The sequence below is a fragment of the Macrobrachium rosenbergii genome, chromosome 2 (assembly GCF_040412425.1).
Source record: "Macrobrachium rosenbergii isolate ZJJX-2024 chromosome 2, ASM4041242v1, whole genome shotgun sequence".
NCBI classification, from domain to species: domain Eukaryota; kingdom Metazoa; phylum Arthropoda; class Malacostraca; order Decapoda; family Palaemonidae; genus Macrobrachium; species Macrobrachium rosenbergii.
Genome location: NC_089742.1, coordinates 70546461 through 70569849, shown reverse-complemented (window position 1 = coordinate 70569849; position 23389 = coordinate 70546461). Strand labels below are relative to the sequence as shown.

At 35.4% G+C, this 23389-nt stretch overlaps 1 protein-coding gene across 2 annotated transcripts in view; it reads left to right on the top strand.

Moving 5' to 3' along the window:
* The window catches only part of Etl1 (SWI/SNF-related, matrix-associated actin-dependent regulator of chromatin, subfamily a, containing DEAD/H box 1), a 171544-nt gene that overhangs the window by 128548 nt on the left and 19607 nt on the right, over positions 1 to 23389 (top strand). For both annotated transcript variants that reach the window (XM_067120410.1, XM_067120419.1), the window contains 9 exons: positions 5896 to 6031; positions 6227 to 6364; positions 6629 to 6736; positions 15854 to 15964; positions 16850 to 17019; positions 18711 to 18855; positions 19130 to 19223; positions 19429 to 19546; positions 19711 to 19893. In XM_067120410.1, the coding sequence (XP_066976511.1) occupies positions 5896 to 6031; positions 6227 to 6364; positions 6629 to 6736; positions 15854 to 15964; positions 16850 to 17019; positions 18711 to 18855; positions 19130 to 19223; positions 19429 to 19546; positions 19711 to 19893 (1203 nt within the window). The remainder of the gene's footprint in view (positions 1 to 5895; positions 6032 to 6226; positions 6365 to 6628; positions 6737 to 15853; positions 15965 to 16849; positions 17020 to 18710; positions 18856 to 19129; positions 19224 to 19428; positions 19547 to 19710; positions 19894 to 23389) is intronic.

Here is a 23389-nt window from a genome sequence, read left to right as displayed (position 1 = left end):
TTAATCAAAACTACTGGGCATGAAAGAACACATTACTGCTATTTTTATGTCGATAAACAATAAATATGTAAAGCTCGTATTATGATGAAATGTTGATTTTTTTTTACACAAAACAAACGCCCCCAAACGGCCAACGTAATCAGTTAACGAAAAAAAGCAGTTAATTTCACAATGAGACGTATTTAAGTTATATTTCGACTTAAAAACACTTCGTATACCGAAAAATAACCTTGCCCCATGTAAATAAAGTATTTTGAGATTCATTTACACTAACTAGAAGCAAGAAAAGCACTCTGAACTGAGTTAAATAAAGCGAAATCAACTTACCGCGTAATCAGTTTCCAAACCTAAACATTGATTGTAATGTACAATACAAAAGCATTATAAGAGTATCTACAATATTATTAGATACAGAGAATTAAGGCTTAACATTTTAAAAGATCCATGGAAAAGATTCATATTCGTTATGTTGATGTTTGTATAGTACGACATGTGAATACAGAGTACAGTATAATGTAGGCTAGGCTACTGTATATGTATATGATATACCATAGTGTAGGCTAAGCTAATTCTTGTTTGTTATTCAATTTCTCTTTGTATTTAATTATCACAAGTCACTCTGCATGAACCTCCAGAATTAGCTGATATTAATAATTACTATACCGTGTGCATATAGAGTATACTTTATAGCGTAGGCTAGGCTACCATATACATATACATGGTACTAAATACCCTGGTGTAGGCTAGGCTGTATTCGAGATACTGTACATTTTTTCCAACAAACGATGTGTTTTTTTTTGGAACCTAACTCCATTGTAAATAGGATAATACCTTTGTAAGCAGTTTTGTTTTTTTGTGTGTTTGAACTATCAAAAAAGGCAGTTCTAAGTGTTTTTAGAAGGGTTCTAAGTATTCGCGGGTTTTAGCTATTCGGGGGGGGGGTGGTATGCATCCCCCGAGAGTACGGGGGGTTTACTGTAAGTTTTTTGAACCTCTGCTTACCTTAGTGAATAGCAGTGGCAGTTTACTTCACTTTCAGAAGTTCTGTGAGTCCTCTCCTGATTCTTTACTGCTTTGATTCACTAGTGCTAAGCTCTTCAGTCTCATTGATTTTCATACACTTATGTGTCTGTGTTCAACTAATATTGATGTTTTCATGTAATATTAGATATCTGATATTTATTTCTGAAGTTTAAAGAGCAGGTAAGCTAGCCATTCATGACCTTTGAAGAATACAGTACGTACGCAGAAACCTGACAAAGTAAGGGAAGACCAAAGGAGTGAGAAAAAAAGCCTTATATAGTGCATCCTCAACTTACAGTGCCACTGACTTATGGCGATTCGATCTTACAGCTCTTTTTCAGTGCCATTAACAGTGTTTTACATTGCCGTAATTAACTTGATGTTGCATCAAGTTATGGCACTAACAGTAAGAATAGACATCAAGTTAATGGCACTTACGGCGCTGTAACTTGACATCAAGTTATGGTGTTGTTAAAGTGCCGATAATGGAGAAAAATCGACTTACAGCTGAAATCAACTTATGGCATGGTGCTGGAACAGGTCCCCCGCTGTAAGTCAAGGACTCACTAAAGTGGATGCATTGCAAAGTGGAAGTGTGCTCTGAAAATACTGGAAAATTTGCCAGAGGAAACTATGAAAAAAATCGTCAGGATATATGAATGTGAGTTTGGCAACAAAACCAGTGAGACAACTGCAGGAAAAATGCCGTTTAAGGGAGAGATTATATTACTTAATTGAGGTTTTAAAAAGGCATTGGATGGATTATCAAGTTTTCCTTGGACTTAGAAGCCTCTAGTGTTTTTCTCAGCTGTGTGTTTTCAAGCCATATGTGCCACCCCTCCCTCTTCCAGCTTCCTATTGGCTGTTTCACTATGGTTTCTTCCTTGCTTGGACAAGTTTAGCTTTTAAGATCCTTATCTGTCATCTGTTACTGTGATTCTGTTGCGCAAACCAGCAGCACCAGCCAATTCAACCAGTACCCAAGCTTTTATGTGATCTTGAATTATCATTATACTTTAGAATGGCTTATACTCGTACTATTTAAAAATGGCTTTGTTAAGCTTGAAAATGACTAAAAATGGCAGACTGGTAATGGCAAAGGCAATGGTAAGCCTTGGTACTATTGTCAGTTCCTTGTTGAAATTAGTGCTGCCTGATATAAGAAATTGTGAATGCACTTCTTACTCTAGAATGAAACAGGATGCATGAATTGTCTTATTTTAGTCCAAAGCTGAAATTAGAAAAACAATGACGTTAATTTATGCCTTGCAAAAGATAATAGAAGATAGAAAACGAGTATACTTCTGATAATCTGTGAAGGGGGTTACATCAATAGGTTGGTCAGGAAACTTCTCTCTTTGGCTCAGGTTGTTTTTGGGTCACAGCTTCACCATTGATGATTTCAGTGCCCATGCCATTATTGAATCTCAAGGTTGACACAACTTTGGGTCAGCACCTCAAGTGCAAGACTATTTTCTTTCAGTAGAGCTTGTAAGGTATTTGTTAGAGTGAGCTAGTGCTTTGAGGATTCACCTTCTTAATGACCTTAGTATTCGCACTGTTGCTCCTTTTCAAGAGATTACTGCGCTTGTAGTGTTGGTTCCCTCACCAATTCTTTAGTTTCTCCTTTTTCAAATACAGTATGGTTCTGTTACAATTCTTGACTCCCCAGTTTCTACAGGAATTTTTCCTTGTTTTGGACTCAAGCTTCATTTATGTCAGGCAACATTATGATTTTACTTTAGTGGTAATCAATGCTTGGAGGACTGGAACCATATCACTGACGGGACCTGATTGAACTCTCATTCTTATGCTAGCGAGTAATCACTTGTTGCATATCACACTTTTAGGTTTGTGTATGCACAGTTACCTGAGAGCTCCCTTGTCCCTTCAGGTCCTTTTCTCCTTCAGAGCCACAGAAGGTCAGTGTGCCTTCAGCCTAGGTTACCATCCAAACTGTGTTAAAGTATTGAGTTTGGAAAGAAACAGGTATAATGTTTTTAATGTCTCCCCTCTTTGAACCCTCTTTATCCTTAAGTTCATCTCTATGTATTCCTTCTGTTACTTCTAAAGCTTTCCCTTTTAAGCTCATTCTTATCTCTATCCCTGGATATTTCACTTCTTCGCACACCACAAGCCAATCTTCGACTTGTCCTTTCCATCCTTTATGGTCGCCCTGTGTCCCGCTAAATCTTGGACAGTCTCTTCTCCATTTTATCTCCTGAAGTTTACCGTCGTATCCGTCCATTTTTAACCAACCACGCTCTGCTACCACTTGAAAGTTTTCCTAGCCTAACCTGTCCAAAAATGCTACAATTATGTAATCCACCCACCTGTTCACATTCTTCTTCTTTTATAATCCAGCTTATAATTACAAAAAAACCACAAAACAGACTTACAACCAAAAACTGATAACCTAACCATCAGAGAGCTCTCTCTACTGCACCACATTTTATTCAGCACTCCTGTCTGCATTTGTTTACATTTTGTCCCCTCCCGCCATTTTTCGTCCTATGACATCACAACATGAACAGATACTTTTAAACACATAGAATGTTTTGCTAACAAAACCGATTCATAAAATTAAATGTGCTTTTTATACATTTCATAATGCCCATACTATTTCACTAATGCAGAAAATAAAAATAAAATAATAATGATTAAACTTCTAAAACTAACATATAACCACTGGGTACCCTCAGGACAGTGTTCCTAGTTGCTCTTACCTCCTCCATGTGCTTCAGTTTGCTCTATTGGGTGAAGTCCTATTCCAACCTCTGGTCTTCACAGCATCTTTTGTTTTGTCCTAGAATTCGTTTAGTATATGGCTTGCTCTTAGACTTTTTCAGTATTCCTGCCTTACCTTCTTCCTCTGCTGAAGACATCTTTCTCTGCCAGTTAGGACAATCCGGATGTACCTCAAAGAGAATGGTTCTTTTCACCCTCTTTCATCTCAGTAGTATCTTTACATGAGTTGCCAGGATAAACTTATTTCATGATGTAAAGGTTTGGCTTTGGTAGGTTATTTTATGTGCTTGTTAGAATGTTTCATAAGAGGATTTCTTGCAATTCAAGATAAGGGGACGAAAAGTTTGAGCTTCCACCTCTTCCTTTGCATGTAAATACAACCTTAAGCTGTCAGTCATCCTTTATGTATAGCCTTGAGCTCTCTGTTGTCTTAAGATTGGACACTTAATTGTCAAAATGTGTTCATTAGATTCTACTAACTTTATTATTTAGGCTGATTGATGCAGAGGGTCATGTTTTATCAGTTAGGAGGAATTCAGGTTTGTCATCCTCATGTCTTCATGATCTTATCCCCTGTGGTTTGGGCATACATGGAGGCTTGTGTAACCCTTTATGCTTCATGTGTTTGGTAATTGTACTACTTTGGTATTATGTCTTCCCCTGCAGTCCATCACTGACCAAAGCTGTCATGATTTTGGTTGCACTCTTATTGCTCCACTACTTATTGCTCCCTCCTAAATTGCAAATCAGACCATTTCATGATTAATGACTATATAACAAGTGATGCTCTTACGCTAGACCATTTACCACAAACCTAGTGTCCTCCTCCCCTGTATTCTTCAAGATGAAGGGTTCACACAAAGGAATGATGCCTTTCCTTTCAAGTCAAGATCTTTCAAGCTGGTGTGACTGGATCCATTGGCACTTTATGATTAATCAATTGGTAGTAGGAGGTCCTGTACTTCATTTCATAAACAACAAATTTTGATTGCACATTCTGTTATTTTTTTCAACAAAATTGCTGAAAAAGTTCATTCAATATCCAATGTGCATATGCAGACCTACCTCTAGGCAAGTTTCTTTACACTATAGCTTTTCATTACACTGTCCAATTCCCATATAATGTTTACGAGCATCATTATTATCATTTGTACTGTGTTGGTATTTAATGTAACATTGTCAGAATTAGAGTGCAATCCTGTATCTTGTATAGGCCAAGTGTTGAAAAGTTGAAAGACTTTAGCTTTCATTTACTATGCAGTCTTTTAACAGACTTTTTTTTATATAAAGAAGCTTAAGTAGCTTTCATGTATGCAATCATTTAACATTTTTTTTATAAAGAAGCTTTAGTTGAAAGTTAAATATGAATTTTGATAAAAAAAATACTGTAATCAGTTTTTTACCTTCATAAAGGGCAACTACATTTCTAGCATAATCAAAATACATAAAATGCGCTCAATATGATGCTAGTTAATTTTTCTCTTATTTCCTCTTTATCAAGCTTCTTTCACAATTAAACATCACCTTTGTCCTATTGTTAGATAGTCCAAAATGGTCCACATTAATTTCAGTGGATTTCATCTCAATATTATAATAAGCAGAAATGAATCTGGCCGTGATATTGGTATCAGTAAGGATAAAGAATTGTAAAAACAGGTTATCAAAATATTGTAAGGGTATACGGTGGTGAAATTTCACATACTTGTAACCTATTTTTTAGTTTGACTAATTAACTGGTGTGTAATTTTTAAAATGGTGCAATATAAAATAAGTTTCATGTAAACCTTGCTGTTTTCGTCAACTGCTGACATAATTTATGTGGTTCAGTAACTTGCTCTTATGTCTTAAGTTTTTTGGTGAGATGGAAAATGATGAACATAACTAGAACCTTCAAGGAAACCTGAGTTCATGATGATTTTGAAGTACAAAACTTTAAGAATTGTACATATGTAATGTGGAGAAATATGTTATGTGAATACCTATGGCTCAAATTGCAAATTTGAGTACAGGTATATCCCATACATTGTATGCCATTATACAAACATTATGTACACTAGGACTAATTTTAGTGTTGAAGTCATGAATTGTGTTGGATAGTGTTAATTATGAATTAAATATTCTCAGGTACAATATGGTTACAAGTAGTGCGGAAGATAGAGCACTCTTCAAGAAGCTTCGATTTAATATAGTGATTTTAGATGAGGCTCACATGCTGAAAAATATGGCTTCTCAGCGTTATGAACAACTAATGAAAATTAAGGTATGATTAAGGCTTTAGTGAACAAGCTAGAAATAAGATGTAGCATAGGTTTTTGTCATATACGTGTATGCGAAAATTTTATTGTATATTTTTGAAATCTTCTGTATTGCAGATTTTTGTATATATTCTTTTTTCAGCTACAGTATTAGAAGCATGGGAATATTGTGTTTTGTAAATTGAGGTCTTACTCAACAGGGAGAGAGACGCGTGCTATTAACCGGAACTCCACTTCAGAACAACTTGGTAGAGTTGATGTCTCTCTTGATATTTGTCATGCCCCAACTTTTTGACAGCAAACGGGATGAACTTAAAAGAGTGTTTGCCATGTTTCCGGTAAGTTTGACTGAATTGAAAACTTGCACAACCTGCTTCCTTTGTCAAAATTGAGGCTTTGTTGATTGTGTCTATTTACAGATATTTATTGAATTCCTTTTTTAAAATTAGAGAAGTGGTAATCTGTTTCCTCTGTCTATGAAGGAATACTCCTGCAGAACTGTTTTTACCCCAGCTTTCAAGGTTTTTAGATGCAAAGATGCTGTAGATCATCCCTTATATGCTGACTTAGTCTTGACTTTGATGTTTTTCTGTAATTCTCAGAAAGGAGAAGAATCATCTAAAAACAAATTTGAACGTGAGAGGATTGAGCAGGCAAAGAGGATCATGAAACCATTTTTCTTACGCCGTTTGAAGAATGATGTTTTAAAGGTAACTTGGGTATTCTACTTTAAATTAGCAAGTATTTTATGAAGTAGTTTTGAAACAGGTGTAAGCAAATATTTGCTGTAGTACTTTGTAATTGCAGTATACTGTATATGGATTTATTTCTGTTACTGGTGCTGTTGTGCCTAGTCCAAGACAGTAGACCAAGAGAGGAATTAAGTTAATTTAATAACCGTAGTGGTAGTTAATAATGGATAAGACATTGAGCAGTAGGGTTATTGTTCATTTTTCTCCATCATAATACTTCTTTTTCCACTGGCTGATCATTATCAGGCACAGCATATGCAATCAGTCTTAACTTATGTTTCCATTGTTGCCTTTCCACTTTTATCCTTCGGTGTGTTTATTGGGGTGTAGTTTTGTTTTTTAGTGTGATATTTGATGCTTGTTTTTGATAGACTCTTTTTTAATGGTTGAACTTTCAGTTTACAAATTCAGTGTGTTCGTAAGGTACCTGCAAGTACTTTTCATTTGTTTTATTTTTTTGTTAGGTTGTGCGCAGTATATACTGCTCCATTGTGCAGAAGTAAGGAAATTATTCCTTTGTTATAGAGCTGCAATAATTACAGTGTGTAGTATTCCTGGTCTGAGGCAGAGTTACAGAATTGGTATGATTTAGTAGTATTTTTATTTGTGTTTTAATGAAGTCTTGCTAGGATGTTGGTATTAGTCCTTATTTGACAAAAATCACTATTCTGTGTATTCTTCACATGGAGTTGACTTTATATCTGATTCTGTTCCAGAATCAGTTTAGAAGTCACCTTTGCTAAGCAGGTAGGCAGTCCAAGATCCTCAGGGCTAGTTGACAATTTATTATGTACAGCTCTTGAAACATGTGACTTGCAAGTTAAAGAAAGCATGCATTTGGGAAATGTTTGATCCATTTTTAGTTACCCCTTTCCAATGTGAAGTTTAAAGAACTTGGATCAAGGTTATGATATGTGTGTATTGAGTAGCCTTTGTAGATAGTTTGCAGATTCTAGGAAAAATCTTTTGGTCTGTCTTTCAATCAACTCAGTCATTTTCAGACATTTTGATTTTTAGATCATTTTAATGCAACTGCCTAGTCACATTTTGAGACTAATTGTGCTTTCCCCTAAGGATTTCTTCTTAAATGAGAAGTGAAAATTGAAGCAAAAGATCGTTTGAAGAAATGGGACAACCATATGAGAATAGACCAAAGTGAATGGCCAATAAGTAAAACTCAGAAAGCATCTGAGCTGTCTACTTTATGCAAAGAATCTTTGGTGCCATTTTAAAGAGAGGTCTGTTAATTGAACATCCCTTGTTCAATAGATCAGAGGTATGGTATCCTTCCTTTGCTCACTCATGACCAGGAAGAGAATACAAGGTGAGCCGAACTGCCAGTCAGTTCAGAGAAGTACTTGGAATCCTCCCTCCAGTAGTATATCTCCATAGGTAAAGAACTGAAGGTTTGTATTCGTGTAGGAAAAAATGACAAATTTTTAATTAATTTGTATTTTTCGTAACATACAAACCTGAGGTCTTTGCATAAAAGGTGCACCTTATACCACCCCTCATTCTTTTACCTGGGCCAACAGGTAAACTGAAGAGACTGAATACATGCTGGTTGGGTGGGTGGTACTTCTGCCCCTTCCATAGTTAACTGTTACCATAACTGCCTTGCAAAAGTTTAACAGCTGGACTTTTCAGCTTTGCCAAAAGTTATCCATATGTAAAGACCTCAGGTTTGTGTGTTAGGAAAAATACAAATTAATTGAAGATTTTGTCATATTTGTGGTATTGAGTATGGGGTATGTCCAGTAATCTGTGCCCTTTGCACATGAAGGTGTATATTTAGCTGCTGTAAGCAGAATCTTCACACTGCAGTTAGCATAGTTTGTTTCACATATGTTAAGCTATAGACTACAGGAAAAGGATCTATTATTATCTGCTATCAAGGATACACCACAATATATTTCTAGACAGTGCAGATCTGAGCTTGAATCTGTTGGAAGTTGGGAGAAGTAATACTTCTAAAATTACCAAAAGAAATTTCCTCTTTTACTTGATGTACATTGACCTATAAGTCAGTCCTTCAGAAATATTGCAGTTCTCTTGGGGGAATTGTGAATTCATGAGACTGATACGTTAGAGCTTTAGGAGGTAGGGGAGTGTAGTTGTTTACCAATATTTGTCCCAGAGAAAGTTTGATAGAACACCTCCTCCTTGTCTGATCAGGATTTGACCTTATTTTAGGAAGACCATGTCTAACACACCAATTTAATCAAGACTGTTCAGTTACATACTACCTGGGATGATTCCATGAATGTTGGTTCCTTGTAAAATAGACTGATCTGATCCAAAGTGTGCAGACTGGTCGATAATCAGAGCTTACACTCCTTAGACCACAGTGTCAGTGACTTTGGATGTAACATTGCCAGATGATTTAAAAGCAGTCATTATGTAGGTCAGATTTTAAAAAGTTTAGCCATAATCTTTTGTAGTATTGGTGACTTTTTAATCTTTAATAAGGTATAGTAAGGAATGTATAATCCCTGTCTATTGTAGTCGGTTTCAAGACGTTTTCTTCTGTAAAAAATGTGCAAATATTTACTAACTTAGTTTGCGGTTTTGGTTTGTTTTGTAGTGTTTTTTTGTACTCTGCCAAATTTTGAGTTGTTCTTCACCAACACTTTATTAACAGTGTGCCATGATATCAAAAGACAACTGTGCATACTCATGGTGACATTATTTGGTGAATGGGTTTTGAGAACACTCCTGGTCATTAGCTGCAATTATGCTTTTTCCTCCATCTTTGTCTATGTATGGTGGCAATTCTTCTGTGCATTTCAGGCTTTTTAAAACTTGGCTTCAGAATGATTTGCAAATTAACATTAAAAAGTTTTAATTGTAGACTGTTAACTTGGATTTAGGAAATATATGCATATGTTTGTTTTCTGAAAATATTTAGGTTACTTAGTCATTACATATAACCCTTGACCTTACAGTAATTGGGGAACATGGTGAGAAATCATAGTTGTAGGGTCAGGACAGCAAAAAACTTGAGGTATTTTAGTTAGCAACGTTGTTTATCTGTGCATTATGATGCCCCAGGTCAGATTAGGTTTGGGATGGTCCAAGGGGACCCTGGTCAGATGAGACCTGCCACTTCATTAACCCCTAAACGCCTACTGGACGTATCATACGTCGACTAAAATTGTCTGTTGGGTGCCAAGTGGACGTACCGTACGTCGACTACAAAAAATTTCAACCTTCGGTCAACTTTGACTCAACTGAAATGGTAAAAAAATGCAATTGTAAGCTAAAACTCTTACATTCTAGTAATATTCAATCATTTACCTTCATTTTGCAACAGATTGGAAGTCTCTAGCACAATATTTCGATTTATGGTGAATTTTTAAAAAAAACTTTTTCCTTACGCCCGCTCGGTAACTCGGCCGAAAATTTCAGAAATTCTTTCTTCATTTTGTCGTAAGTTTTGCACTGTTTTATATTAGCCGTTACATAAAGTTTTATATATGAAAATGTGCAAAATTTCATGTAAAATACAGCAACATACAACCCATGGTTGTAGCTTTTATCAGTTTGGAAATATTTTCATATAAACCACGATAACTGCCAAAATTTCAACCTTCGGTCAACTTTGACTCGACTGAAATGGTGAAAAAACGCAATTGTAAGCTAAAACTCTTACATTCTAGTAATATTCAATCATTTACCATCATTTTGCAACAAATTAGAAGTGTCTAGCACAATATTTCGATTTATGGTGAATTTTTGAAAAACTTTTCCTTACGTCCGCGCCAGAAATTCTTTCAGCCACGTTGTCGTAATGTTTGCACCGTTTTATATTAGTCGTTACATAAAGTTTTGTATATGGAAATGTGTGCAATTTCATGTAGAATACAACAGAAAATAACTCATGGTTGTAGCTTTTATCAGTTTTGAAATATTTTCATATAAATCACGATAACTGCCAAAATTTCAACCTTCGATCAACTTTAACTTGACCGAAATGGTAAAAAAAACGCAATTATAAGCTAAAACTCTTACATTCTAGTAATATTCAATCATGTACCTTCATTTTGCAACAAACTGGAAGTCTCTAGCACAATATTTCGATTTATGGTGAATTTCTGAAAAAAGAAAAAACTTTTTCCTTTCGTTTGCGCGCGGTAACTCTGCCGAACATCTCAGAAATTCTTTCGTCACTTTGTCGTAATATTTGCATCTTTTTATATTAGTCGTTACATAAACTTTTATATATGAAAATGTGCGCAATTTCATGTAGAATACAATAAAAAATAGCTCATGGTTGTAGCTTTTATCAGTTTGGAAATATTTTCACATAAATCACGATAACTGCCAAAATTTCAACCTTCGGTCAACTTTAACTCGACCGAAATGGTCGAAAAACGCAATTGTAAGCTAAAACTCTTACATTCTAGTAATATTCAATCATTTACCTTCATTTTGCAGTAAATTGGAAGTCTCTAGCGCAATATTTCGATTTATGGTGAATTTTTGAAAAAAAAAAAAAATTTTCCTTACGTCCGCGCGGTAACTCAGCCGAACATCTCAGAAATTCTTTCGTCACGTTGTCGTAATGTTTGCACCGTTTTATATTAGTCGTTACATAAAGTTTTATATATGAAAATGTGTGCAATTTCATGTACAATACAACAGAAAATAATTCATGGTTGTAGCTTTTATCAGTTTTGAAATATTTTCATATAAATCACGATAAATGGAAAAAATTCTACTTTCGGTCAACTTTAACTCGACCGAAATGGTCGAAAACTGCAATTATAAGCTAAAACACTTACAGTCTAGTAATATTCAATCAATTAGCTTAATTTTTCAACAAACGGGAAGTCTCTAGCACAATATTTCGATTTATGGTGAATTTTTGAAAAAAAACATTTTTTTACGTCCGCGCGTTACGAATTCATGCATCATTTTGTGATAATATTTTCTCTGTGTTGCTTTGTTCGTTTTACAATTTGTTTTATACCAAAATCATCGCAATTTAGTGTACATACAAAGAAAAAACAAATAACCCATTAGCTTTAACCGTTTTGCTCACAGTGCGATTTGTATAAAATTATATATGAAAAATTTTTTTTGCGCTGTCATATATTTCAATATTTATATATGATAATGATATTTTTTCATTTCTGATGGTTGCATACTAAACTTCAGGCAATGACAAAAAAAGGAGCCAAAAATGAACTCTTAATCTTAAAAACTAAGCGTGCTGTGGTTTTTTGAAAAAAACCTTTTTTCCGCTTCGGCACTAACTCCCGAACGCCGCCGGCATACGGGAGACGTTTTTGTAAATAGAGGCTCGGGGTTTAAGGGTTAAGTTAGGATAAATCCTCATATTTCACTCTATGATTTATGGCACCTTAAGTCAGGTTAGTGGGGGTTAAGGCAGGGTAAAGCCCCCACCCCCCCCTCTCCTGTCAGGTGGGACCTAGTACCCTGTATTTCAATAGTTTCATATTCTTCATCCCAGACTCCCCCGTAGGGAGTAGTGTCATCACCGCACCTCATGCGGTGCACCGTATGCATTACTTAAGGATCTTTGCATAGTCCCTTCAGCCACTAGCTGCACCCCTTTTCATTCCCCTCACTGAACCTCCGCTCACATTCTCTTTCTTCCATCTTTCCAACCTCTTCTAACAATTGTTTCATAGTGCAACTGCGAGGCTTTCCTCCTTCTACACCTTTAAAACCTTTTACTCTCAATTTTCCTTTCAGCGCTTAATGACCTCATAGATCCCAGTGCTTGGCCTTTTGGCCTAAATTCTTTATTCCATTTCATTCCAACCCAAACTCCAGTTTGTCAGTATGGTCCCCTTATTGCTAGTCCCAGGTGTGAAATGGATTAATCACTTATTTTAACTGAAATAGATTTCATAGTCATTAAAATCATTTACCTCATTTACTTTGCTTTAGTATTTTCACTTTTAATTGGCTTTATGTTGTTTATAGGATATGGACTCGAAAGTGCATGGAAACTTTCCTGGTCACTAAGAGTAGTAGACAGCATTTAGATCTCATTTTTCTCTGGCAAGTGCAAATTATCCACAGCTACTGGTATTGTCACACGGGAAAGGAGAGGTCTGAAAATTAACAGGAGCAAAAAGTTTATTGGGACGGGAAAAGAAGCGGGGGTAAATGTATTGTCAAGGAAAATGGTTTAGGGGTAAAAATGTATCAGTCAAATCAAATAAAAGACTTTACAGTCGACCCTTGTTAAACTGGACCCCGTTAATCCGGATGTTGGATAAGACTGACACCGAAGAGAATCGGCTGATTTAAAATACGTAATGTTCGTTCACGATTTAAGATAATTACTGTTCCTCCACTCGTCACGTACCATTTTCCTTCTTCTGCTAGTGAAGGAAAGCAGTTGAGGGTGCACACATCAGCTACTGCCAAAACCAAAAGTATTTATGCTGGACTCATCTAAAATGCTTTTAACTTGCAACCAGGACTGCCATTCGTATGATAATTATCGTGCAATTAAACTGCCTCTGGTGCGATGTACAATACTACATTTTATACAATAATTCTGGGACTTGGGCTTTTTTTAAGACTTGATTAAAAAATTTTTTTCATCAAGATTAAATGTTTTGTACTGATAATGATTATCTATAAAATGAGAAGCGTAGTGTACTGGTAAAATATATAATAATTTTTCACATGAATTCAATATATTTTTATGATAATTATGGTGGAGAAACTATAATTTTGAAGTATCGGTATGATAACTTTGTCAGAAAAATCTGGCAGCCCTGCTTGTAACTGATTTAGCTTGCGCACAGCACATACAGTCATTATGACATGATATTGTCGGGATGGGTATGAAGTACTGTAGCCAGTCACCAAACATTAACAGTTTTACCTATCTGCTGCCTGACTGGTAGCTACAGTACGATGCTTTGTATGTTTTTAGGAAATAAAGACATGACAAAGGTAAACTTTACTGAACAAAACTCGTGTTTACTTGGTAAATGATGAGAGAGAGAGAGAAATTCCCGGTTCCCTCAATGCAGCGTAATTCTATCATCATTTTTATCACCTTTTATATTTCATTATAGATATAGTACCATGTAGTCTACCAGTGTTTTTATTTTTCTATAATCTAAATTTCATTATCTTACTTTTCATTTTAGAGACTCCCCTTCTTTTTACATAACAATTATGCGTTCATGTCTCTGTCTAGTCATCTACATATACGGCTGAATTCTATAATTTTTATCATGTTTTATTCTTCATTTTTCATCTTTTACTATGAGGTTCAATTCAAACGTTTCTACATTGGTTTTATTATTCATACTCTATAAAAGTAACAAAATACAGTATATTTATAGGTATCACAGGTTAAACCGGACTGTCATCTAAGACGGACACCCTGGCCTCACTATTAGTCCGGCTTAATGAGGGTCGACTGTATTTCCATTTTACATAATACAAAATCATTCTTTGTAATCTGACAGAAGTAAAAAATTGAAGAAAATAGAATATTTTACATTAAAGTAGCAATTGTAGATATACTTAAACATATAAATGTTATTCATATAATACAATCTCATGTTCACACCTAGCAGTAATACGATGTAAAGTTTCCTAGGTTTCACTATATAAAAGGCACTCTTTGAGGTTATTCTTGAAACGTGACAGTCTACCCGTTTCTGTGAAGTCACTCGGCAACTGATTTCAGTATGATGGCCCAACAATCCTTAGTGTTTCTCCCAATGTTTGTACTTGCTCAAGAAATATATAGGTTGTTACTTTGTCTAGTCACTGTAACATGCTGAATATCACATAACTTCAGGCAGTACCTTATTAATGACTTTTCAAACATTTACACAGATGTAGTCATATACCATTTACACAGATGTAGTCATATACCTTTTTGTCCATTTGCATTATTAAAGGAGAAACAATCATATTTTCATGCATTCCTGTTGCTAGTCTTGCTGTGAAGTTTTGTTGTTTTTGAAGACACTGATTTGGGTTTTTCAGGTCATACCCCACATATTAGTACAGTTGCTAATAAAATACTTAGAACTGGAGACTGAACTACTATTATCTGGGTAATAAAAATCAACGCAATATTTGATGCAATTTATGTAGTATAAATTTCCAGTACTGCTCACACATTTATTAGATGGTATCAAGGTGCACAGGATTACAAAATACCATATACTTGGAGTAAGATGTAGTTCAAGAGCATTCTGGGATGAGAATAGGAATCAAGTTGTAATGGTTGGACAAACCTTAGAAGAAGTAGTGAGTTTCTTTGGCCTCTGGGACACACTAGGCTTACACTACAAAGTGAAGGTGAGACTACAGTGAGGTCTCTTAAAGAATACCTGCAGCATGGCTCGAAGGGACAGATAGTTGGATTACTGGTAAAAAAAAAATGTCCCATTAGTAGAGAGAATAAAGACTTATGATTGGCATATGATTCCTGTACTACATTATGCAGCAGAAACATGGCCACTCACAAGAATTACAGAGGAGACTATGAAAAGATGTCACTCCCATTATGTTAAGATTCATGGCCAGAGTACAGTATGAAGAGCATACTATGAATGAGGAAGTGGCAGAGATATCACCCAGAGGATTGAAAATGGTCTGAAATTTCAACGATTAAGATGGTTTTGACTTATGATGCAAATGGATAAAAAAAGTTGGTCTGAAAAAAGCAGGTATACAAGCAGAAGGACAACATTTGTAAGGAGGCCCAGGAAATCATGGAAAGATGGAACAGAAAATACCTTACTTGAAGTGTCATCAGGCAGGAAGGGCACAGGGCAGAGGAGTATGGAGAAAATTCCTTCATATTTTACCCTATAAACAAGTTATTTGCATTGAAATAAACCCTTCTTGCCTTTACTCTTCTTTGTTATTTCCTCTTCTGTCAAAGAATACAAAGCTTATATGGTTTGATACTTATTAATCTCTTGGTCACATACCTTTGACAAAGCAAAATGGTCTTAATAAAACTAATATATTTGCACTCTGAAAATTATATTTTGTAATTTTTGGCATTACTGTATAGATAATGACTAATTTTGTTTACAAATTTTTTTTTAAAAGGATCTTCCTCCCAAGCACGATAGAGTTATACATGCTCCATTGGCAGAAAGGCAACAGAGGCTCTACTCAGAGACTGTGGATATCCTTAGTAGGAAGGCTCAGCAAAATAAGGTTGTATATAGTAGCTTTATGACTTGTTCACAGCAAAATCCTTATGCATATTGGGCCCAAATTGTGGTTGTGATGTTCTGCAATTTAGGCTTTGGACATCATTTATGTATGCAGTAGTAGAAATAAGTTTTCAACTACACTTTTTCATAATGTGTAAAAATTTTTATTTTGCATCATAACAAACATAGTCTTGATTGCTGTTGAAATGGTGCTAAAGGGATTTTACCATGTATAAGCCAAGTAGTTTTCATCAGTATTGATAGTATTTTTTCACATAGTGCAGATGGAAATTTCACTATGATATTTTCAGGTTTTGGCAATGATTAAGCTTTGTGATGATTTTTTGTGTGATAAGATGGAAAAAAATTGTTTTCATCAGATTTAAGTACTGTAATATATTTAGCATTTTAAGTCAAACTAATTTAATTATTCACCAAGGATTGGATTTGGTAGTATTTTAAGGGATATGTAAAGCTGAAAAGGATGTCAATGCAATGACAAATAGTTGAATTGCATGAAACTAATATAAAAGTCTGTTTGCAACAGAATTACATATGACTTTGCTTTTGTATCAGTATTCAAAGATACTATCATTGTGATGATGCAGTTGCATTTAATTGTTTGTGGTCACTTGTTAGAAATTTGGGCCCAACTCTATAATTTTCTTTTCTGTCTTTTTGATGGTCTTTAGCAAATTATAGTTCAGAGCAACTGAAACTTTATCTTAGGAGTTTATGCATGTAGAAATGTTCTCTGCTGTATTTTGGTTACTGCCATTATGATTTCCTCCATTACTGTTATTACTGGCTTGATCTGTGCATATTTTTATCCAGTTACATGTTCAACTAGAGCTTAAAAAAATTAACCACATTTTTGTGTGTTCAGATAAACCTGGAAGAAATAACCCTACAACGTTTATCGGAAATCGAGGAACTGGAAGCAACAGCTGATTTCTCAGGGAAAGGAAAGAAAGATGGCAAGCAAGTTGATTCTGACACCAGTAGTAATATGGTTATGACTCTTAGGAAGATTGCTAATCACCCTTTACTTGTAAGGTCAGTATGCTCTTTAGCTGTTTTAGAAATCTTGGTCAGTTCTTTGCCTAAACTGTAGTAAATGTCAATAAAAGACTAGTTTGACCATTTCTGATTTCTTCAACTAATGTACATATACATGTATGTGGTGAAATTGTGATGTACAGTAAACCCTCTTGAGATCTGGATTTTTTTAATGTTTCTGAGGCTATTATTCTTAACCAAAGATTATTAGTGAAAAGAGATTTTAGGTAAGGATAAACTCGCGTACAAAGCCAGCTTCAAAGAACATTTTTGTACAGAATTAAGTACTGTACTAAGACAAACACAGTAAAGAAAAGGTAAAAAAAAAAAATATATGGGTAAGGTGGAACAGTAGTGTGATAAAAAGCACTTGTCCATATACTGTAAGATATCATAGTACTGTACCCGTCCATATTAAAATGTAAGAGAATGCACAGCACAGAAATCATTAGAATGTTGTATTGAAAGCTACTTCATTATATTTATAATCAATATACAGTACAGTATTTATAAATAATTTTCAGTAACTTCACTGGCAAATTACTAAGTAGAAATAGTGTTTTGTCTGTAAACAAACTTTTTAATTGATTATGAATGAAATTATACTGTTATTGATATTATATTCATTGAAAGATATCCAAGAAAAATTGTAGATAGGTCATGGGCCGGCATATACGATTGCAAAATTCAGTTGGACACAAACACACAGTCTAGATCTTTGAGAGTTTGCTGCTATATGGCAGTAGGGTCTTAGCTTCTGTCGATTTTTGGTGATGCTTTTAACCAGGAACTAAGCATGGTTAAACTTAGCCAGTTGATTAAGCAAATTTTTGCAATACATGTTACAAGTCAAATGATGTATTCATGGAAGGAGCTTCTTTTTTAATGGAAATGACAATATGCCTGTTGGGTGTCCTTATTTGTTGTTTATTTTAGATATGGATACAGGTATATGGTGATATCTGACTTGACCTAATTCCTTTTTGCCTTGCTGCAGTAACTGTGTCAGTCCTGATCATATGGTGTTTGTCACATCAGTTGTGGCATTTTGGTTTTGTTATCTAATGCTGCATTATACAATATAATTTTAGTCTAGATGATATAAACTGAAGTAAAGTCTTTGCAAACTAACATGTATTTTCTAATATCTATAGTTGTACTTTTAGTATTAGTAAGATTACTTGTTTAAAGAATTTTACCAGACCATTGAATCATTTTTAGACAAGTGCAGCTGGCCCAAAAGGGTTTGTTTTTAAGTAAATGCCAATTGAAATGACAAGATTAAAGATGGCTAAACAGGTAGCTGAGATGAATTCAGAAGGCAATAAAAGAAAAGTAAAGAAAGAAAGCAGTGAACACCATTAGTATTGTCTGAAATGCACCATGCAACACACTAGATATTAAGGTTGCCAGTGTTTTTGTTCAGATAAGTCCAGAACACTGGTACGTAGATAAATGACAGACTTTTGTTCAGATAAGTCCAGGACACTGATACATGGATAAATCATAGACTTTACAAGTTAGAGTGATTTATATACAGTACTTGTTTATATGGGAACTAAACTGAATCTAGGGTAAAATATAGACATGGTGAATTCTTAGTGATTTACATAGAAATTTGAAAGAAAGCAAAGGACTAATCTGATGTTATTTTCTGATTAACTTGATTTTTGTATTTACATGTGCAGATCTTACTATGACTCGAGCAAGATAAAAGCAATAGCCAAAGTATTAAAAAAGACCACCCATAGAGACTCTGTTGAAGACTACATTGTTGAAGATTTAAGTGTCATGTCCGACTTCCAGATTCATAAAACGTGCCTAACGTATTATGTAAGTATGACTAAAAATTTTTCTCTTAATCTCGTAATGACTTCTAGTACCTTAAATCAAGTATTAGTAATGGCAATTTCTGTATATAGTATTTTAGTATTAAACTTTTGTCATGAAAATATAAATTTTACTTTTTTTCTGTACACAGAAAAGAAAGTTAATATCAAAACACATATAAAGAGGTATTAACATTGAAATTAACATTTCAGTGTTAATGTTTTTTAGTTTTGATGCTTTGAGGAAGAATTTAACAATTTTATTCATCTGTGAACAGCCAATCAAGGACTACTGCTTAAAAGATGAGCAGCTCCTTCATTCTGGCAAGTTTGAACAGCTTGATGCCCTATTACCTGAACTTAAAGAAAAAGGTAAGACTATTGCCCAAAGTGCAGGTTATATGTAGAATCCCAGTAATGTATGTGTATGGAATTCACTATGGAGATATTGCTTGGATTTGTATTATAAGGGCTGACTTCATGATTAGTTTTTTGTGAAAAAATGTGAGCAGTTATGTATTATTTGAAGGTTGTTTGTGTGAATTGACTCAATTGACCATGGTTTTGTCCATTACAGGTAGTCGTGTTTTAATATTTTCTCAGTTTGTGATAGTTCTGGATATTTTAGAACAGTATCTTAAAATTCGTGGACATAAGTTTGTGAGAATAGATGGTTCTACACAGGTGGCAGACAGGTAAGATAATAAACAAGTGAATAATCTTTGTTATCCTCCCAGAAATATACCTGAACTTTCTTAAAGCATGAAACCATATTTGCAGTTACTGTGAACAATTTTTATTTAGAAGATAGAAGAATTATGGTATTACACAACTCCATCACATTTTCCTTATTTATCAGGCAAATGCTCATTGATTTATTCTCTGATAATGAGCATCTCTTCATATTTCTTCTGTCAACACGAGCGGGTGGTCTTGGCATCAATTTAACAGCTGCAAACACAGTTATTCTCCATGATATAGACTTCAACCCATATAATGACAAACAAGCAGAGGATCGTTGCCACAGGGTTGGTCAAACAAAGTGAGTAATATCATAGGCATTTTCCTGTATGAATCTTTGAATTGAGTAAATTGAGTTGATTAGAAATTAATATATATGTCAGTGCCAATCAGTTTATCCCAAAGAAGTTTACATTGTTTAATCATTGCACAAGTACACATAATTGTCATGTAAATTACTATTTAGGTTGTACATTTAATTTTATTATAAATCTATCATTTGTTGCCACATTCATAAGTGTTTGGATTTTAGACACTCCATTTCTGAATAAGAATTCAGAAGTCTGTTGACTGGGTGGCAGCTCAGATCTGTTCTATGTAGGTAAAACCTCACTTATGTAATGTAGGCATGGCGTAGCATTCATTTCTTCAGGAATAAGTTTCTTAAAATCTGTGGGGTTTTGTCTGCCCTTCAAACAGTTTGTTGGCTGGATCTTTGGCTTAACTAATTGACAGACATCTCAGTGACAAGATTAGCGAGTTCAGAAGAAAAGGCTATGTTTAGGAGGAAGGGCCTAGCAACCAGAATTTAGTGGGAAGGGCCCCTCACATTTCTGTCTTATTCCAACCAGTGGATTGGTATTAATCTTTGTTGGAGAGAAGATTATTTCTCTTCTTTTCAGGCAAATCTTTTATGACAGCTTGGTGTGCCCTTCTTAATAGTTCAATGATTGATTCCTCTCTTTTGTTTCTAACTGCACAGATACAGCTGTTGAGTTAAAAAGTCCTTGGGTCATAGATTGTAGATTCCATTTTGGAGATGTTAGCTGTGTGGCTAGCTCTGCTTTCTTCTAAGAACAAGTTAATGACCACTATTGTGGTGTTGTTGAGCTACTTCACCACAGTAGTGGCCTATATCAGTAAGCAAGGGGAATGATGTCTCACCTGCTGTCATGATTCACAAATGGGCGTATCTAATTTTAGTAAAAATCTCAGCCAAGTATATTGTTGGCACTCTGTTTTAGTGGACCAGCTTAGTGAACATGGTCAGGTGGTCTTTTGCTTGGCAGTTCAGTATCCTTGGCCTGTGATAGAAGGTGCATTCCAACATCCCTGGGACAACTGGAATGTTTATGTATTTCCTGCCTTCAGTCTTCCTTGAAGAATGATTAGCATGATTTTCATCACTCCAAATCTGCGTGAGACCCTGGTGTCTCCTCTGTGGCCACAAGCAGAATAATATGCAGATCTATTAGTACTTATAGGCATCTTTGGGGTTGTCCTATGGACCACTCTTCTTTGTCAACCTAATGTCAAATTGGAGGGTATTTCTGTGATGGTGGCTTAGAAGGGAAGCATCTCCTCTCCACTCCAAGCCTCTATTCAGTTGATGGTAGACTTCCCATTTCTTTTCTGAGGAAGGTCCCTAGCAGTCTCAGCAGTGAAAGGTTATCATTCAGCTTGATTTTATCACAAATTTGTTCCTGTGGGAATCCAAACTATTGCTTTATATATGAGTATCTTTCAGTAGAGAAAGGTTATCTTTCAGCCTTATTTGATCACAAATTTGTTCCTGTGGGAATGCAAACTACTGCATATGAGTATCTTCAGCAGTCATTGAAAACTAGTTAGCAAGATAGTTAACCAGGTGGTTAACAGGGGAAGATGGGGAGGTGTGTGAGTGAGTTCCCTCACTTACCAACCATCATACTCACTTTCTCTCTCGGCTGGAGTTATAAAAAGATGTGATCTGCTCTCCTGTCCCACCTGGTGGTATGGAGATCTTGAATTATGTGGATGAATATATGCTTATTGCTGTTCTGTTGTGGGTTGACAGTACCTTTTTGTTGCCCTGCGTCTTGAATTTTTATCCAGTTAGCGAAAAAACATGAACAGTGTCATTGCAAGGGATGTTCCTGCCCTTGTGGGTAGTTCCTGTTGCTGGTAATGACAATCCTGGTTCCCTCTGTGCTTCCTGGAAGGGGAAGTCCTGTTCTAGGGCTGCTGCTTTTAAGAAATGTGTTTGTGATTAGCTCCAGTGGATTAGGTCTGAGAAGAGAAGGAAATAGGCAGTAGCCTTTGTTAACTACCACTGCAAAGGAAGGGGATCTTCCTAATGCAGTAATCCTTCCGTAAGTGGATCCCCAGGTGGGTGCATAAGGCGAGTAAGACCAGCGAGGAGAAACTGAAAAAGCGCCAGCAGTGCTCTTCCTCTTCATCTTCTTTTTCATTGTTGTTGGACTTAGTCTTCCTCATCCTTGACCCCAGACTCTTTCCAGCGTGGGTGGAAGAATGGGAAGGCTAGGTCTCACCTTAAAAGTCTAGAAGGGCTTCTTCCATGTGCTCTCCCTGCACAGGGGAGAGTGGGGACATTGGGTGGTGATCATTGCCAACTCACTCAGAAATGATGTTTGCTTCCATCTCATCCCATCATGAGCGCTCAAGCGTACATAGGATGAACCTGCATGTGTCACTCCTTTTGCCTAACCAGGGCCAGGTGGTGACAGAAAGGCAGGTACAGTAAATCCCCTATATTCGTGGTCTCACGATTCATGGACTCACCTATTCGTGGATTTCTCTTTGGAACATATATACACATTATTCGCTGAAAATCCGCCCATTCATGGTATTTTTCACTGAGAAATGTTCGCTAATTATTGTATTTTCATCTCATTTTCGTGACTAAATGCACTTTTTGTGATAAAACTATTAAAATACTCAGATAGTGCTCGAGTTACGATAGTTCACCGTACGATAATTCAATTTTGCAATGAGGTAAGCAATTAATACCGATACGACAATATTTATAAAAAATATTTTTAAATTTCGCGCAGGCAGTAGCGTACAATCAGGCAGCGAGAGAGACCAAATTACAATAGACCAGCTTCTTTTCCTCCAACTCTTTATCCCATCTTCTAGTTAAAGTAACAGAGAATGATAAAAGTATTGTTAGTAATGTTATACTGTTGCGTAAATGCGTACAGCCATAAACAACTGTTTTTTTGTTTATCACCGAATCGGATAACAACAGCCGTTTTGCTTGTATTTCAATCATTGTACGGAAATACACAATTTCGTAGGTTATAGTACAAATGACGTTAAGTAGAATAGGACTGTTATATTTTTACATTATACCCTTATTCGTTATGGATAACAGATCGGCAAGGAAATATACTGATAATTTATGCTGCAAGTTGTAGTTGAAGCTGGGAAAACAATGTTCAAGCTGCTAATGACTATAAATTATCATGCATCAGCAACATAGATGAAACTCGACCGTAATTAAAATTGGAGAGAAAGTATTTTAATTAAAACTACTGGGCATGAAAGAACACATTAATGCTATTTTTACGCCGATAAACAATAAATACGTCAAGCTCTTGTTATGATGAAATCAAGTGAAAATAGCAAATGAAATCTTGATTTTTACACAAAACAAATGCCCCCAAACAGCCAACGTCATCTATTAATGAAAAAAATAGCTAAATTACTTCCAAAGTGAGACGTATTTAAGTTATATTTCAACTTAAAAACACTTCGTACAGTATAACGAAAATAACCTTGCCCCATATAAATAA